The 18,651-nt window shown below is 39.7% G+C and overlaps 1 protein-coding gene across 1 annotated transcript in view; it reads left to right on the forward strand.

Moving 5' to 3' along the window:
- psd2 (pleckstrin and Sec7 domain containing 2) overlaps positions 1-18,651 on the forward strand; it is a 110,496-nt gene that overhangs the window by 32,598 nt on the left and 59,247 nt on the right. Inside the window, exons 2-3 of the mRNA XM_088933030.1 lie at positions 931-1,517; positions 6,893-7,411. Coding sequence (XP_088789156.1) covers positions 1,021-1,517; positions 6,893-7,411 — 1,016 coding nt within the window. The 5' untranslated portion in view covers positions 931-1,020. The remainder of the gene's footprint in view (positions 1-930; positions 1,518-6,892; positions 7,412-18,651) is intronic.

An 18,651-nucleotide genomic window follows, 5' to 3' on the forward strand; every position in this document is an offset into this window, starting at 1 on the left:
GGGTGTGTGAAATTGACATTGAATTGATCACAGGCTCCCACAGTTAATATTGTTATATTTATCCTTTGTTGCTTTGGAAATCTATTTTATTAAATTTGCATCTCACTCCTGTTACCAGCAAGAGAAGGAAGTAAATAACAGGGACAAGGGACGACGAGTGCCACTAAATTTACATCCAGAATATATAAAAAACAATATCAGTGTCAGGAGCAGAGCTCAGGGCCATGCTACTGTACATACTGATCCTTTGTTGTATGGCTGAATTAAATCAAACCTTTTACCCTCTTGCTAGTTAAAGACTCCAGGAGGACGTTGTGTAAATGTGCATTTCCATCTTTATGTGACTTGTAGGAGAAATAACGATCCTGTTAAGTGTAAAACCACCAACTAAGCAAGTGAGTCACCACTTTAACATGGGGCCCGGATTTGCAAGTTAGAGGTCTAGCAAAACAACAAGATCAGCTATGACAAGACGTTCTACAGTAGCTCTCACTTTACTGATACATTTGTCTTCTTTGTGGTCTCCTGGATTCTAGGGTCAGCAGAAGAGTCAAGGAGTGCCTGTCTGAGTTTACAGAAGGAAAACCTGGGGTCTGGAGTCTGGGGTGACTTTGTCTCAGCTCAGTATACTTTACTAAAGAGATGCTGTCTCTGCTTTTCAAGTCACTTTTTAAATGCTCTCTGTTTAAAACGGAAGTAGAATTGGAGGACAGGAGTAGTGTGTGTTTGAAAACATACAGCATATACAGTACATCACACTTTCTGAGTGCTTGGACGTGATGGTACAGTGCTTCAATTCAACTTTGTCTAAAAAGGATGGTGTTTGACGGCATATTTTGTTTGTATATTGTTTTTGCTTCCTTTGGTTGCTTAAGATCTGTCTGCAGTGCTGCATGTGCTAAAGTACGTCTCATCTGTTTCCTTTTGCAGACATAATATCTTTAACAGTTCCTGGATCCAGCCGACATCCTTATTCTCTAACTCCAGAGAGACGCAGCCTCATCTGCCAAAGGAGTTGACATGAATGAAGAAAACAACAGCACTGTGTCCCTGGTCTTGGAAACTGAAAGTACCTTGCGGCCGCTTGGCACACATCACATTGCAAATGGAGGCTCTTCTGAGGGTCATGCCGGCATCCTGACCGCCGAGGCAGGTCTGGGGCAGAGCGTCGAGGAGGCAGAGTCGGGACGCAGCTTTGGGAAGAAACAAAACAGCGACACGTCGGAGAAGAGCACTGGAACGCTAGGAGACAAAGTATCGCAGCTGAGAAAGGAAGGGCAGGATGTAGGGAAAATGCAAGAGGAACTGGGTAAAGAATGCAGGCTTTCCTCCAGGGGCTCTTGTGTTTCACACTCACAGAACGGCCTGGAATCCGGAGCTGAAGAGGTGGCTGACAGGCCTCTCATGAATGGCAGGTTGAAAGACAGGGGGGATGAGAGGGACAGAGCAGCTCCTGGAGAAGGGCCAAGTGGTACCGCTGGAGACGAGACCACTCAGACTGAAGATGAGCCAAGCAGGTAATGAAAGAAACAGCGTAATTCCTGTAGATAGGCATGAAACTGAGAGATGAGAGATGGATGGATGTTAAGACGGATGGATGAATACGAGCAAATGACCTCACTACTGATCTTCCGTTCATCCTTGGGGGAGACCCAAGATGTATTAACCTCCCATTGCACTGAATGTACAGTAGGTAATGTCACCGCCAGCACAGAGACGTGGTTTTTTAATTTGGATATGAGCTGCTATTAAACACATTGCCATTATCATCTTTTTAATATAATATAAATACTGGAAATATTACCAAAGCCATTTAATAAATTGCTAAAGCCATTTAATAGCATATTAAGCACTGACAGATCAGAGCAAATCCAGTTAGTAGCCAGTCAGCCATACACGCAGTGTTGTTCAATAAGCAAAACAATAATAATTTTGGAAGCCAGGCTTAACTCCTGGTTATGAGAGAAAACTATTAGATTTAATAGTTTTTAGTAAATGCTTTCTTTATTGTTTTTTAATGTTTTTTTCTGTGGTAAAATACAATGCTTAAATCATACAAACCTCTGTCCCTATGAATTACATGTACTGTATTAATATCTTTGTAATTGAATGGCAATGTGACTAGTGAAAACACATATCAAGTGAAGTATGGGAGGCTAGAAGATACTGCAAACAGTGAGCCATTGTATAATGGTGGTCTCGTACCACTTTATTCATGCAGCTTTGCGAGTCTTACTCGGATTGTAGAGCACCTTGTCATTGGTGGCACAAATGGAGAGAGTCAGTGCAGACCCAGGCCAAGTGTGAACCAGTGCGGTAGAGTAGCTGGGGAGAGAGCAGCCACGCCTGTAGTGCTTGATTCTGGCGAAGAGTGACCCTGCAGGTCTGCAGGACCCTGCATTTAGTTTCCTAAATGGGGTCTGCTCTTTTGTGGAGGTAGAGACACCGGAGTAGTTTGTACCTTGCTATATTAGCAATAGAACAAGTAATAGGTTTATTCCATGCTGAAAAAAAGAAGAAAGAGAACACAACGTTTCGGCCGCGGAGCCTTCCTCAGGTGAGGAAGGCTCCGCGGCCGAAACGTTGTGTTCTCTTTCTTCTTTTTTTCAGCATGGAATAAACCTATTACTTGTTCCTTTGCAGCCTATGCATGCTGACGCAGCTACCCACCTGAACTATATTAGCAATATATTCATTGAATTAATAAATATAATATTAAAGCATATGTGCACGAAAGAAGTATATTTTATCCCATAAAAATGGGCCAGAGAAAAAAAAAAATGTCAGTATTGTAAGTCTCCAGTTGGACTTGAACTTGGGAAAATGTAATCTTTGTCCCTGACAGTTTTCTGTTTGAACACTGCAGCCCTCCACGTCTACTGTGGGCAAATGGGTGACAGACTCCACAGTAAAGTAATGAGATTTTACACACACACATAGTACATGATGAAAAAAAATCAAATCCCACAGGCATAATTACATATTTGCTTTCAAAGAAAGCTACTTGCTCAATGCCATAATACACTGCAGATTCCCATAGTTCAGTATAGAAATACAGTTTTTAATTCTTAATGTATGTAGGAAGGCTTTTTTAAAAAGGAGAGCTAAATTTCTAAACTATTAAAAGTGAATTGAATTGATCTCCAGGACCGAGTTGGAAGCATCTCCGAAAAAGGGTCCGCCATTAGCTTTCTGGATGGTGGCATCGAGGATCAGGGCATTGTACAGTTTTGTTTGTGAAGTACGTGGAGAAGACATGAATTGTTTACTGAATGTAGACTACAGGCTTTGATTCTGTTATTATTTGCTTTTATTTAAAGCTGTTTGGACTTGTTTCAGTGTGAATGAATATTGTCCACACTTCAGAATGATGTTTAAAAAATAAACCTAACCTCAGGGTTATATTTTTGAGAACCGTAGCAACATAAACTCATGTTTGAAAATATGACTCTGTGTCGAGTGCAGTAAAATGCCTCTAAATTGTATATTTTGGCCAATAACTTTATTTTTTTTTCTGGGCAGAGCCACAGGGGTGAATACTGAGGAGAGAAATAAAAAAAAGAAAAGAGGAAAACAAGAGAAGTAGGAGAAAAAAAGAGAATAATGTAATTCACAGGCAGGCCCCTCTGTTGAAGCTGGGAATGTGATCTGTCTGTTGCAGAGAAGCATTTATCCCCCAGATTTGTAAGGTGCTGTCTGCAAGCAGCTCTACAGCTTATACCTGAAATACATTAAATGCCTGAAGCAATAGTTCTCCCAGAGCTTTTCCTTAATGCTAAATTGAAAAGCAGAGAATAGTAATGATACTGCATAAGGGTCCGTTTATACCATGGATCTGTAGCCAGATGACTGTGGGACTGTATCACTGTGAGTAATTGTTCTTAAACAGTCTTTCAGTGTGTTGGACAGCCATTATCCCTCACATGTCTTTTTCGCTAGGAGGAGGTGTCCTTCACCTTGTGCCTTTCAGCTCATGTTGTCTGACTCTGAATATGTGGGCCCTGCTGCTCATTCTTGTAGCCTTTCTTCATATCTGCAGGATCCTACATGAGCATACTCCAGGCTTGTTTTCTTTTTATTGTTAGTTTAATAATGACTGTGTAATTTCTTAAAAGTATATACAGTAGCACTTTACATCCCAAAGGATCCCATTGTGTTTTACTTATAGGTAACGATTCACTTCATCCATGAGTGAAGTGTGGCACCAAACTGGGCATCTACTGTACCCGTTCTGTGCCTCGCAGCCCAGTTGCACAGAACTGAGAAACTGCTTCATCACTTGAATACAGGGGGAAATGCAGGAAGGCCAGGCTGTTAGAATTTACCAGGACAATGGGGTTAACACACCTCGTCTTAGCAGCAGAGACATGAGCTTTTTAACAACCTAGTATCTAGGACAATAGGATAACATATAATGCAGAGGTTGGCACCTCCTGCCACGTAGTGTCTTTGGAAACTCTTCGTCCTCGTCCACCAGCACTTACAACCATTCCTGACCAGGACCAGGCTTGCTTAGCTCCTCCGGCCCGAGGAGAGCTGGCTACAGGAGGTGGCACTGCTGACTCCCCTCTGTGTGGTGGTTCTTGGTTTAAGCAGTGATTTCTAGGGCTGGCAGCTTTCAGCATTTATTTCTGTCAAAACTGCTTCCTTTAAAATGTCTTGTGACAATTAAACAAGTAGATTAACTGTGAAATGGACCAAAACAGTTTTTACTTAGGTTTTGCTGTAGCTGTATCTTCAGATAAAATATATAGAAAAACAGAAATGTATACAATAGAAAAAACAAACAAGAATTAGTTTTATTGTCATTGTGACCCCTTCGCTTATATTTAAATAAAGACCTCACTCAGTATTGCAGTCCTAAATAACCTCTTTTGACTGTGCACTGTATATGAATGCTGGAAACACTGATGTGAAGTGTGACATGATTCCTTTCTTTAAACAGCTCCAAATCACAGATTGTTTATCTGCTTTCTTGAAATAGCATTACACACCGTAAACACGTGCTGTGAAATACAGTGTGATTAGAAAATGGTTTATCACATAAGTACATTTTCAGCATTTGGGAAACTTCATTTCTAATGTACTTATAGATCAGGTGCAAGTGCTGTTATTCCTATCGGAGTGTATAATTAAAATTAATATTAAAATTAATTATTTAAAAGCTAAATAATTAATAAGCTAGAGAAAGGAAACAGCTCTGGGTATGAATTCTTAGCAAGAAATACAGTGGTTTTTATTCATAATTAAACTTTATGACACAGTCCTGCACTGCTTTTTAGCCATTTAGAGGTTTTTCACATTAACATTCCCATATGGATTAAAAGAAAGGAAAAGAAATGTCCACAGTGTTGATTAGAAAAGTTTGTGGATTTGTGTCTGGTACTGGAAGCAGTTTGTATCCCCCACACTTCTTGCCTGTCTTTGTGGGAAGTAGAAAATATCTACTACAGTACAGTAGGTAGGCCATTGCGTGAAGATTTCCCAGAGAGTGTGGAGAGACTCCTGTCCAGACCTCTAGTGAATGCATTCGTCACTGTCAGCGTTAGAGCCCGTGACATTGTTAGGGAAAGATGGAAAAGGTTATATGCCAGCAGGACAGAAATGTAGATTTAGGGTGTTCTCCAGTTCCGTGTAAGCAAGAAGACACCAGAAAATAATGATCAGGACAAATTCAATTTTTGATACTTCGTTACACTCCCCGGTGTTTCGATCTGGAATTTCTAGAGTCCTCTGTCTTGCGACAGGGCCCTGGGTCAGTGGGTGAGTCGTCTCCCTGTGTGTGGCCAGACTGTGGTCCCAAGAGATTGTAATTACTAATGTCTGTCCTGTGTGCCATTTTATTTCTGACAGCTTATTTTACTTCTACCTAGATTGCAATTTGTGAAATTGTAGTTCATTGCTGATTCCTTGTGTTGACCCCAATAATCCATACTGTATGTATACTGCTATATTTAATTAAATAGTAATTATTAATGCTATCATTTTTATTGTGCAAAGACTCTGTATGTCCATATTTGAAAATATTCTTATTATAGAGGCTTGACTAACACAAATTAATACAATAAACACAGTTACATATTGTAACATCACCATACAAATCTACTAATGATTAAAATAAAGAAAATCCGATTAATAATACAATATGGTAATTTAATTTCCTGAATGCAAAAGCTGTGCTTTATGACCCTTGGAGGGCTCTGTACCTGGCGGCCATCTTGGCTTAAGATCCCTGCTGAGGACTGTGCAGAGCCAAAATGGCTGCCAGCTGCCAAACACGTCATCAGCAGGTAAAATACAAATCTGAGACTGAACACCTGAAGGTATCTCTGTGTTTAATAGAGACAAGTTGCAGAACGCAAACATATACAGTACAACATACACAGTATCAAATGGTATGTATATGTTGCTATATAATAGTTGTGAAGAGTGTTTGCATTTTTATTTCTGTATATTTGACAGGGTGACTGACTGTGTGAGACTGGATCATTACTTTAAATTAGGTAGAGCTGTCATCCCACAGCGCGGTTCCCACTGCTGACCTCTGCACTCCTGTGGTCACTGCTCTCTTCTTCCTGTTTCCCTGTAACCTGTTTGTACTACATGCACAATCCATGTACATGATTTACTTTGGATTCCTATGGGCAGGAGAGTGTAACTTTTATTATATATTTGGGCAGAGGATGTTTGGAGAGCTATTATTTTTTTTTTGTTAAAGATTGAATGTTTTATTTATTTAATCATTGGGAATTTTCTAAAAAATGTGCTCTTTTAATGTGTCAAAAAAGCAAGTGGAGTGGCTTGGTTTGTTTGTTGCTGGAACAGAGATGCACAGATGCACAGGGCTTAACTGGGCACTAAGGCCTCACCTTGACACTTCCCGCTGTTGCAGGAAAGCAGAGAATCAGACGGACGCTGATGCGGAGAAAGAGGGGACCCTGGTTCGGGACAACCGGGATGGGTTCAGTTCTACTTTCGAGCGAATCGTGGAGTCGGACCTCATGAGGGGCACCTACTACAGCAGCCTGGACTCACTCGACGTGCTGTCCCTGACCGACGAGACGGACAGTTGCGTCAGCTTCGAGGCCCCGCTGACCCCTCTCATCCAGCAGAGGGTCAAGGACGGACCCGAGCTGTTGGAGCAGAAGCTGGTGGCCCAGCAGCAAGAGGTTCTGGAGCTGAGCACCGTGAGCGAGCAGGAGGCAGAGCAGGAGGGGCTGCAGGGGCAGGAGGACACGATGGCCGGACGGTGTGCTGAGGAGGCCTGCGGGAGCCCCCTGCGTCACTCCATAACGAGCAGCAGATCTGAGAACGTCCTCAGCAGGTCCTCTCTGAAGGTCATCCCCAACGGGTTTCACATAGAGAACGAGGCGACGGCGGACGACACCAGCAAGATCTCCAACTCCGTCAGGTAGGGCGGACAGGTGCCCCTGTGGCTGTACAAGCAGATTCGTCTTTCTTATATATTCATAAAGGTAACTTCTTATTTTCATCGTGAATACAGTGTGGATACATGCAGAAACACAGTCTTGGTTTCTAGTTACTGAAGGGGTTTCATACACATTAATTCATTAATGTTAACAGGTCTGGGAATCTGAGTATTTTTCAGACTGCTTTTCCATAGATTCAGAACTATCAGCATTCCATACTACAATGTCTATACTGTATGTCCACAAAAGACACAAAAGAGAGAATTTAAATTAACTTTACTGCATTTTTTAATTATTCCACAATATCTTTAAAGATTAACTGTGTTCATTTATTTTGAGTACCCCTTTTGAAATTAGCAGTGATTCACTTTTGTCAAAATATTTCAGTGCCAGCAGTTTTTTTATATCAGGCCAACAAAAGACAGGGAAGCAATCAATTTCATGCACTTGTCAGTTTATTTTGTTAGCAACCATGTGAAGCAGAACCCAAGAACATATTTGCATCTAATAGAGCTGCTTTTAATATCAGTAAAATGTCTTTTCAACCTACTGACACTAATTAAAAAATTAATTGTTCCCACAATTTTCCATTAGCACTGACAGGAGTAAGTATTGATTATATGCTATTGAAGAGAAGCCTGAAAGACTTGCCCGCAGGACAGCTGTCATGCTGTATTTAATCTCTCAGAAATTAAGTTTATTGCTTAATTTTACATCTGCTAACACACTGAGAGTCATGAAAGAAATGTTAATGTTTGGATTTTTGGGATTTTAACTTTACTGAGGTAGGAAAGCTGATACTCACTACAGCTCTCAATACAACAGAATATACAGTACATTGAAAAGCACAGGATTCAAATCCCAATAATACTGCACTAGAAAGATTTTACAACTTATATTGTCTTGGGCAAAAAAGGGCAAATAGCTGTCTCTTATTTGTAAATGTTTTCATGTTCTGTTCTTGTTATTGTGCTCTCTGACACAGAACTGCTGAGCAAAAAAAGGATAGACCCATGGGTAAAAGTTTGTAATGGCGTGTGTATCCCTCGCTATGTGTGAAATAGAAAGCAGGCGGCTTGCAGGAGCTGACCTGAAGGAGAATTGTGTGAGAGGGCAGAGGAGGTATTTACTGAATCTATACTGTAAGGCAAGTATCCAAGAGTCCAGCAGCTTCTCTGAGTGTATAAAGGATACCTTGTTTTTGAGTTAATACACTATTCAGTAGCCATGTATTATTATTAATAAAGAGCTCATCTCTTCCAAACTGCCACTGAAGGCTGAAAGTCTGGTATGAATATAACACTTTAAAATACTGTATCTGAGAGTTTTAATGTATTTTTCTCATTTAAAGTATGACAGTACTGATATGTGCAGTTTATTATGCAAAATGACAACTGTTGTGTGCTGCCAGCTCGAGGGCTTTCGGTGGCAGAATCACAGCCACGTCAGGTGTTTAAAACCGCAAATACATGGGCCAATTCACAAGGATAAGAGGACACATGCCATTTTTATTCTTCCTGAGTACTTTTGTGAGGGGATTATTTTTGCAGGTGTAAATTTTTTTGCAGGGTTCCTGCAGATGTGTAGTCTGAGACATCAAAGCTACGAATGAGTTTCTTTGCAGACATACTGTATCAGTTAGTTTGAAAGGGAGAGGAAATTAGCTTTGTCCTCAGAGTTTCACATGTCCTCCGTCCTCCTTATACAGTGCATTCGTCTTTAATAATATGCTTTTCACTATTAAATGCAGATAAACGTGGTTCATTCTAATGTCACATTTTAGCAAGGTAATCTCCTGACAGTGGCAGTTTTCTGTAGTAACAATTCTAGTTCCTTTTCTCATCTTTTTGGCTGTGTGGTACTGTATATACCTTCACATACAGTACTATATTCATATATACAGTACACACAGTGTATGTACTGTATATTAAAATATATTTGGATTGCATGCATTTAAAAAATATGAATTCATTAATTTTACTGAGGTTTTTAACCTTGGTACACCAAGGCAGCAGAAGTGCCAACAGTAATAACAATGTGTACTGTAAATACAGTATAGTATATATCTGTTTACATTCAGTGTTTCACAGACTGGGTTCTTTTGTGGTTCAACGTTTTAGGTCTGTACTTGTTTTGCAATGTGAGTAACGGGTTCCTGTGACCCTGGCTCTGGGCTCATACGGTCTTTGACTATGTAGTAGTGAGATAGTTAATTTCAATTCAATTCAATTCAATTCAAGGTGCTTTATTAGCATGACCAATGGGTACAATCAGTGTTGCCAAAGCAAATAAAATAATGAAATTCACATGAAACAAAACAAAAAATAACATTAATATAAAATCTACAGACATATTACAGACATTTACAACAATGACATTACCCACTGGCAAATCCCAAATAGGAAAGAATAACAAGAACTATACAAGCAAACTGCAATCAAAAAACTCCAGCAACATAAGAAGTCTTTTTTTGTTGTCAATGTTTTTTGGATGTCGCCTTGTGAATACAAAAAACACTCCTGACTGCTGGCTGTTTTGTATATGGGTGGTGTTGTGGTCGCAAACAGGAGTTTTTGTCAAGCTCTGAACTCAGACCTTTTACTGTAAGGGCAGTAGCTGTATAAATCATTGTTCATGATGTGAACCTTTTTTTGAGTATATTAACATCTGTTTTTTTACTGTTTTAAGTTTGTGAATCTGAATACATAAAACCAAATAAAAAAAAACCACTACAAAGCTCTCTTGGAAGACTAGTCTGCCAGACCTGACAGGTTTGTCTGAGCTTTTTCTTCATCTGGTATTTGACGGAGGAGATAATGCCTTCAGTCCACCTTCTCAGGCTCCCCTGGGGCAGACAGACTGGGGCTTCATAAATAATGCACCTTATATTAACTTGGCATAACATCAATTAAATAATTAATAAAGGTCTATGTCCATATCGATATTGGGATTATTGATGTGTGAAGACTACTTTCTTTTTCAGTAACAATTACATTTAGAGAATTATATTTTCAGAACCGTACATTAATTTGTTGGATTAACAATTAATGTTTAACTCTGCTTTCCTTTAAAGGGGGATTTGGTTGTGAATACAATTTTATGTGTGACATATTTAAATAAACAGAGGGGGGTAAGATAATGTCCAAAAGCTTAGTAGCTTCATTGCATCATACCATAGAGGAAAGATTAGACTTCTGCAATATTGTTTGAATGCTCAATGGAACAATCTGACCCTTCAAAGACTAGCAGAACAAATGACGTCTTGTAGGAATACTCAGACATATTGACGTTTAATTGCTGTTGTTTTGCATTAAAAGTTTTATTACAATTACTAAGACAGGCAACATTAACATTTAATTCAAGAACTAACTAAGTGTGTTACTTTGTACATTGTTAAAAAGGAAGTTCGACTTGCAATTTAGCATTAATGATGATGATGTTTAGAGTTTAGAGCATGGATAAGTTATTTTCTGTCTTGTCCTGGCACCACTGGAGATGGCTATAAGCTACAGGGGCGAAAAGCATTTTCTGAGTCTTCTGATGTGGGTGTTGGTGTATTTAAACCTCTGGGGAATCCGCCCCTTCCACCTCAGACTCAACACTGTTCTCACCGTTCACATAGCCTGCAGCCTGAGAGGGGTGCCTGTGTGTGTATACGGGTGTTATTGCCAGTATGTAAATACAGGTGCAGTATGTCTGTATTTAAGACTTGCATATTTCACACGTCATACTCTCTCCATATTCATTCTGATAAATCATTATTATTTCTGTCAGCTGCCAATTCTGGACATTTTATTATTGCATTTGGACAATGTGCAAGCTATTTCTTTCTGCGCGGGTGTATTCCTGCGCAGGGTTGATGCATACGTCACTTGTTGTGACTGCTGTAATTACGGCCGCTGAGGAAGACGGCTGGTGTGAGGGAGAAAGGAGTGAGAGGAGTGAGCCCAGCAAGCTGTGCTGGCAACAACTCGTCTTTTGGCTAATGGACTTCCTATTTGTTTTGCTCATTCAGAGAGGTAAAGAGACATGAAACAGCAAAAGACAATGGCAGGAATTCCCTCTCTAAGGATGTTAATTACAAAAAGTTGTATCCTGACAGTGTAGTGCTATTCCAGCATGACCGTGCACATTTTTTATGTTCCATCATCTCCAGAATGTCAAAAATATGATGATGATGTACATGTGTAAATGCTATCTGGGTTTCAAAACCTGGACAGGAATCCTGAACCTGTACAGTAGTTTATTGCATTATATAGCCTCTTTGCTCCAGATCTGAATTGTGTCTTATCTTGATTGTTGTCTTTTCAACCTTGCATTAATGCAGCCTTCGTCACTGTTTCTGGTCTTGGGTACAGTGGGTAAAGTATGAAAATGTGAATGAAAAGCTAAGTGATGATCCGTGTGGAGAACTGTGTCTGTGCTACCTACAGTAGCTCACTTGCTTTTTTATTATACAGTATATTGTGTTTTGTGAGGTCTGAGTGAGGAGCTGCATAGGAACAAGTCAAGGTTAAGTCCGCACTGAAAGCAGAAACAAAAACACTGTCTGGGCTTCAGTTGTGTGGGGAGGGTGAAGGGGAGAGCAGGGATAAGAAGCAGGAGGGGGCAGGGAGTAGGGGGAGATGAAAAGAGCTAAAGGGATGGGAATCTGGGAGAGATGAATTCTAGAGGAAGTGTGGAAGGCAGCAATCTGTGAATGAATGTAGATATCAGATATGTTTCTGACATAGAGGTCTTTGAATTCCTGTGCAATGACACATAGGAGGAACCGGAGAACTGTCATCTTGGAGAGATCTCCGATCCTCACTGCCGCTACTCTGACATGTGTCCTGAAATGGTCAGCCTATCGTCAGAGCACTTCCTGAAACAGACGCCATGTGTGTGATTTATTTCAGACAGACGTGATGCCCTTGGTGTGCTATTGGCGACACAGTGGGTTTCAAAGGGATCTGTGGGCATGAAGGCCATGCAGAGCAGGCGGTGGGCAGTATGAGAGGGTTGGCAGGTCATTCTGTGAGATGGAGAGGTTTTGTCTGATGACCTGCGAACAGACAGGGTGATGGGCCTGAAGGGGGAAACATGCGGCTCAAGAAATGTGGGTAATTCTTAGTTAACGGTGCGTGGGGTTGTTTTGGCTTGGAGATGAGGGTTTAATGATGTACTGTGTGGAGTCTGTTTTATGAGTGCTGCCACTCCTCCAGGCTTTTAATTTCCTTAAGAAGCACAACTGCAGGGTTTTCCTGCACCCTCATAGCTGACCCTACACTGACATCGCCACCAGGTGAGATTCCAATGCTCTCTTATGGCACATTGTCCAGTATTGCAGCAGTTTCTTCAAACCAGCCTAATGTCCTGATTTACACTGTTTGCCTTTTCCTAACTCCTGCTGACTATCTTCGGTAAAACTGTTACCACTTTTGATTTTCCAATTTATTTTTAACTTTAGTTATAAGTCTCTACCGTAATGAGTGTAATTATTTGTTAGGTTCAGTTTTAACACTTTGAAATGTATTTCCAATATAGTAGATAACTGTTACTACACATCATTTTGTTGCAATTTTTAAAAATGACTGTATGTGACAAGTGGTTTTTCTGGTTTTGCTAAGATTATCCTTGATGGAATGTGGACCTTCAATGGCTAACGTCAAGTATTAGCTAGGTACTGTATATCACATAGCAGACGCTCATATTATCTATACCGTATTTCATTTAATGTTCCCAGTAATATTAAAAAATGTGATTCAAATATAAGAAATGATAATGCATGAATGTTAAATGATGTATGTGCCAATAACAGAAAAATATAATGTGGAATTTTGTTTCACAAAAAAGCATCAAAGGGGTATTAAAATGTTTAGATAAGTTTGAAAAAAATACCACAAAAATGTCATGATCTATCATTTATTTGGTTTTGATGCACATATTTGATTTGCAAGCACAGTTATTTGCAAAAATGCTGAAAACTGCATGGAGTAATTCTGAATTCCACTACAGGCCTGTGTCTGAGTCCTGGAGTCATGGGAACACATTGCTCTCAGTGATGGTACTTGCTAACCGATTCTGTTGCTAAGGGCAACCTGACTGAAAATAAAGAGACAAAGAAGCAGGCAGTATGTGGAGCGAGGGCCTGGATTAGGAAAAAATGGTTCTTCGTTAGACCTGTGTTTCCTGGTAATCTCTGAAATTTCGAATCCCACATGAAGTAATAATAACCTTGTCATTACAAAGCTTGTCCACTAGGTGACAGGCAGCACAAAGTTACCATACTGTAATGATTAGATTAACCTCTTGCACTGCTCCATTGCCTCTGAGATAGATGATCCCAACACCTGTAGCACACAGATACAGGAAAGACCTCATCTTTAGGATTAAAGTAGTCCTCAAGTTCATGTGTGCATTTCAGATGGTTTCATTGTTTAAATCCTATCAACGAGTGTTTTCTCCCGCACTGCCTCTGGTACACTGCTCCTACATTCTCCTGCTCTTGTGTTCGTGTGCCAGAGCGGTTTAGAAAGCTTGCTACAACATAATCATAAACCTCCATAACCACTCCCCCCCCCCCACTCCCTGCCCCCTCTTGCTTCATATCCCTGCTCTCTCCCTCTGCCCCCCACACACCTCAAAGGGCTCCATAGCCCAGACAGTGGTTTTGTTTCTGCTTTCAGTGCAGACTTAACCTTGACTTGTTCCTATGCAGCCCCTCACTCGGACCTCACAAAACACAATATACTGTATAATAAAACAGCAAGTGAGCTGCTGTAGGTACCACAGGCGCGGTGGTCCGCACTGATAATTATTTACATTTTCATTCACATTTCGTACTCAGGTTTCTAACCTGGTGTCCTTAGCACTGTACCTACAGTAAGGCTCAAAAACAGTGGCAAAGGATGTGTTAAAGCAAGATTGAAAAGACACAAAACAAAGTCAGAAAATATACACACCAAATCCAGAGCATATTGAGTATATGATACAATAAGCTACTGTACATGTTCAGTATCCCTGTTCAGGTATTGTTTATCATTTAAACAGTATACACTAAATTGAACATAAGCCAAGCAATTGTAAGCAAACTGATAATACAAATTGCTTAGACCAGAAGTGATCATAAAAGGGAAGTAAAAGCAAAAAATTACAGTGGTAAAGTTTTATTATTCTGTAATAGATATACTGAGGGAGAGAGGGAGACATGATATTGCTTAACGTATTTTTATTTCCAATGGTTTGACAAGCAAACTTAATTGAAATAAAGATGCAGAATTTAATGGCTCCAGGCTTCTGATGAAACGTGTCACTGAAGCAGCTGAGCACAGTGTCTCTGTTTTTAGTGTGACGAGATTCAGTCAAGCCGTGTGATTGCAGATCACTATATATTTGCCCTGTAGATGTCAGAATAAGTGATTGTCCACATGATAATTTCACAGATGGCATGGTGTACCAACCATTCACATTAATTAAACAGAAGACCTGAGAGATCTGTATAATCAGGTATATAATCGGAAGAGACTATTGAAATGAAAAATGTCTGACGTTATCTTAAACAGAGTAGGAGAATCAGTATTTTAAGACTGCCAGTCTCAACAGTATAGTTATAATCTTAAACACCATTACATCTCTTCCAGTTAATTGTGCCAAGCCCTAATCAAATAGGGCCTCATTAATCAAGTTTTATTGTAGATAATAACCTGGAGTTTTTATTCTGTTTTTATAACCTGGTACAACACCAATGATCATATCTCTCTGAGCCTTCTCCCTTGAATTACTGCTGTTTTCGAAAATCATGCCTAGCAGGGCAAGGGGGAGGATCTGCTTGTACTTTTCCAAAAGATTACTACTGTAAACCGAAACTAAAATGTGGTACAGTACTTTTATTTTTGAATCTTTATCTTTAACACTCAATAGTCAGCCTTCAGTTCTTTCTGTAACAATATTACCCTTCAGAATACAATCAATGCTTTCTTTCTGAATTTGCTGACTTCCTGTCTATATCTTTTGCTGGTTATGACAGGATTTTGCTAGTTTAGAGATTTAAAGTTTTATGAATTACTTCATCAGGTTGAAGGTCCTACTCATAGCCATGCTCACACTTTAAATTTCATTATCTCTTGAGGGCAAGATGTTCATGTTCTGTTGTTCCGGACTTGATTCTTATTCATCATTGCATCTTATATGAGGTTCATCTTCTAGTTTGAGTCACATGTACACTTTCAATAATGTTTGAATTGTGAAAAGATGACAACAGGTCATTCACGGTGTAGGTGTTGGGTTTAACTACCATGTGCCAGCTGTTCTTGAGACTAAGTTCTTAAGATAAGATCACTTTATTGGCCAATTTCTTATATTAGGAATTTGTCTTTTCGCAGACCCCAGCTTGCTCTCCATCAGACACACAGACAGGGAGAGAAGCTGGGGGTCAGAGCGCAGGGTCAGCCATTTATACAGCGCCCCTGGAGCAGTTTAGGTTAAGGGCCCAGTGGAGTAGGATTCCTCTGCTGGCCACAGGATGCGAACTGGCAACCTTCCAGGCCCAGGCACAGATCCTTAGCCACAGAGCCACTGCCCTGCCTCGCCCTGCCCTGCCCTGCCCCATTTCTTCTCTTCACAACGCTGGGCACCTTGAATCACTATTATCTTGTCTCCTGACAAAAGACCTTGTAAGGCAGAAGTTACTGATTTATTTGACTGATGCCTTTATTCAAAGCATCCTGGATTGGCATCCATTCATACAGATGGCTATTGCACTGGACTTATTCAGGTGGAGTACCTTTCTCAAGGGCCCATCAAGGGTACAACAGCAGTTACGAGGCCAGAGCCCTGCCTGCTGGTCCACACAGAATATCAGTGAAAATCTCCACATCCACTGAAACAGCTTTTATTGAAGTATAAGAAAAAAGAAAAATTGTTACAACCTGAACAAAATAACTTAAGAAAAGTCAGTTTACTCAAAGAATAGTGGGTGTCTGGAACAGGCTTATCACCCAGGTAGTTGAGGGACAATCTCAGGGCATCTTTAAGACACAGCAGGATGAAATTTTAAACTCGCTCAGCTACTCTTCCTCATTAGAAAGCTTACAAACTAGAAGAGGACATTTGGCCTGTGTGGCCCGTTTGGTAGTTAGTAGTTAATTGATCCAGGGATCTCATCCAGCCGTTTCTTGAAAGAAACCAGGGTGTTGGCTTCAACAACATGGATGGGTAGCTTGTTTGATAATCCCACAAGACTGTTTGTAAAAAAGTGTTCCCTGTTCTTGGTCAGATTTAAATGCAATTCCACTTTGTTTTCACTTGTCCCCTCTGGTTCATTTTCCACTGATCAAAATCCATGTTTCTCATGCAGAGTCAACAACAGACTAAGTTTCACTGATTGGCGAAGAAGAGTGAAATGAATGCAGATGAAAAGGTTTTTTGGATCCAGAACCTCTGAAATTTCTGAAGGAAGCCTTTTGTAATGATGTTCTTACTATGAACAAATGACGTTTCCAGCTGTGTTTTCAGACAACTCTGGTGAAACCCGTACAAATGTAGGTTCTGCAGAATTCTGAGTATTTTCAAACCAATTTTCATTCATTTTGTAGCCAAGGCTTTTGAAAAAAAATAATCATTTCCTATTTAGGGATACAATCTTGGAGAAAATCCAATCAGCACAGAGACTGCTGTGGTCAAAGTGGTTTAATGATTTATGCATGTCAATTCAAATGTTATATCCACTTTAGTAATCGACCTGAGTACTGCATTTGATACTGTAGATGACTTCAGAATATATCTAACTTTATATCTCCTTTAGGGAAAACTAAATCTGTGTCAAGACTGTTTTATATCATTTGTAGTGTTCCTTAGGGATATTTCCTTGGTTGGGTTATTTACCTTATAAAGTACATGCTACCATTTAAGATACATTCTAAACATGGGTTGAACTTTTATTTTTATTCTGTTGACACAATTTAGTTTTGTTTGAGAGTCCTGGAGATATTAAAATCTGATTAAACAGTTTCTGCATTTAAAGTAAAATGATAATCTGGCTTTTAATCAGATATATAAGATGTGATTTTAGAAGTTATTTTTTGATTGAGTTAAACTTTGAATCTCATGATAAACAAATCACTAGATTAGATTTTCATCATCATCATCATTTTATCATCACCATTGGAAAAATTAAGTAATTTCTTTTATTGTCAGTATTTTAAATGTGCCTCCTTTGTAAAGCACTTTGGTATGCTTTTAGCCTAAAGGATGATGTATTATTATTATCAACAGTAATAATAGCCAAGGAATAGAAGAGGTAATAACTTCTGCTACACTTAATCAAAACTTTCTTATAACATACCAAAATCTTCTTTCGGGTTTGCAGACTTTTCCAAGAAAGTGCAACTTTGTAGTTTTTGTCTTTCTGAATTGTGATAATAGTGCCTACAGTACATAGCTGGATATTCGAAATTGGGAAGAGCTGCTGGTCTAGACTTATCTGACTGATTTGACATTTGATAGATATTGTTTTTTTGTGAGTCACATTAAGTCATCAGCCAAGACATGAATCACTGCGGAAGTATAAAAATTTGATGTGAAGTGCTGTTAAGTGCAGGAGAGGTGTGTTGTGTGGAGATTCTAGATTAGAGAATCTGTAAGATCCAACAGCATCTGAGCTCTGGTGACGTTTGTGTCTCTGTAGTTGCTAGAGACACAAACACAGGCATGCACTCGCTTGCCCAAGCTTGGTAGATGGAGTGGCTCCACCTGACGATTTTTCCTTTAGGTTGTCTCTGCTGCTGTTGGAACACTTCTTACACCCTCTGTATCCTCTCTTCAATGCGTGAATCACTCCTGTACTGGGAGGCTTCTGCCTAGTTGTATAAGAAGCTATGGGGATTCTTCTGTTTATGCTCAATTAACAGCCTTTAATTAAAGATCTGACAAGAGAGAGCTGAAAAGTGAACTGAAACTTTTAAAAAATGAATGAATTACAGCACATATCTGGGAATATAAAAGCAAGAAATATGTACAATATGCTGATAGTTATATTGGAATTACTGCACCACATCCCTAGGCCAGTGGAAAGATTTGAAAAATGCTGTAGTTAAAACACAATATTCCACATTCTTAATTGGTTAGACAAGACGATTCAAAAGTTACCATTGGTAAAAATAATGTAATCAGAGATGTGAAAACAGTCAGTAAGCACGTCGGCCCAGCATGTTATATGAGCAGTATAGAGCCTTTTCCCCAC

This window comes from Atractosteus spatula, chromosome 14 (genome assembly GCF_055471065.1).
Source record: "Atractosteus spatula isolate fAtrSpa1 chromosome 14, fAtrSpa1.hap1, whole genome shotgun sequence".
NCBI classification, from domain to species: domain Eukaryota; kingdom Metazoa; phylum Chordata; class Actinopteri; order Semionotiformes; family Lepisosteidae; genus Atractosteus; species Atractosteus spatula.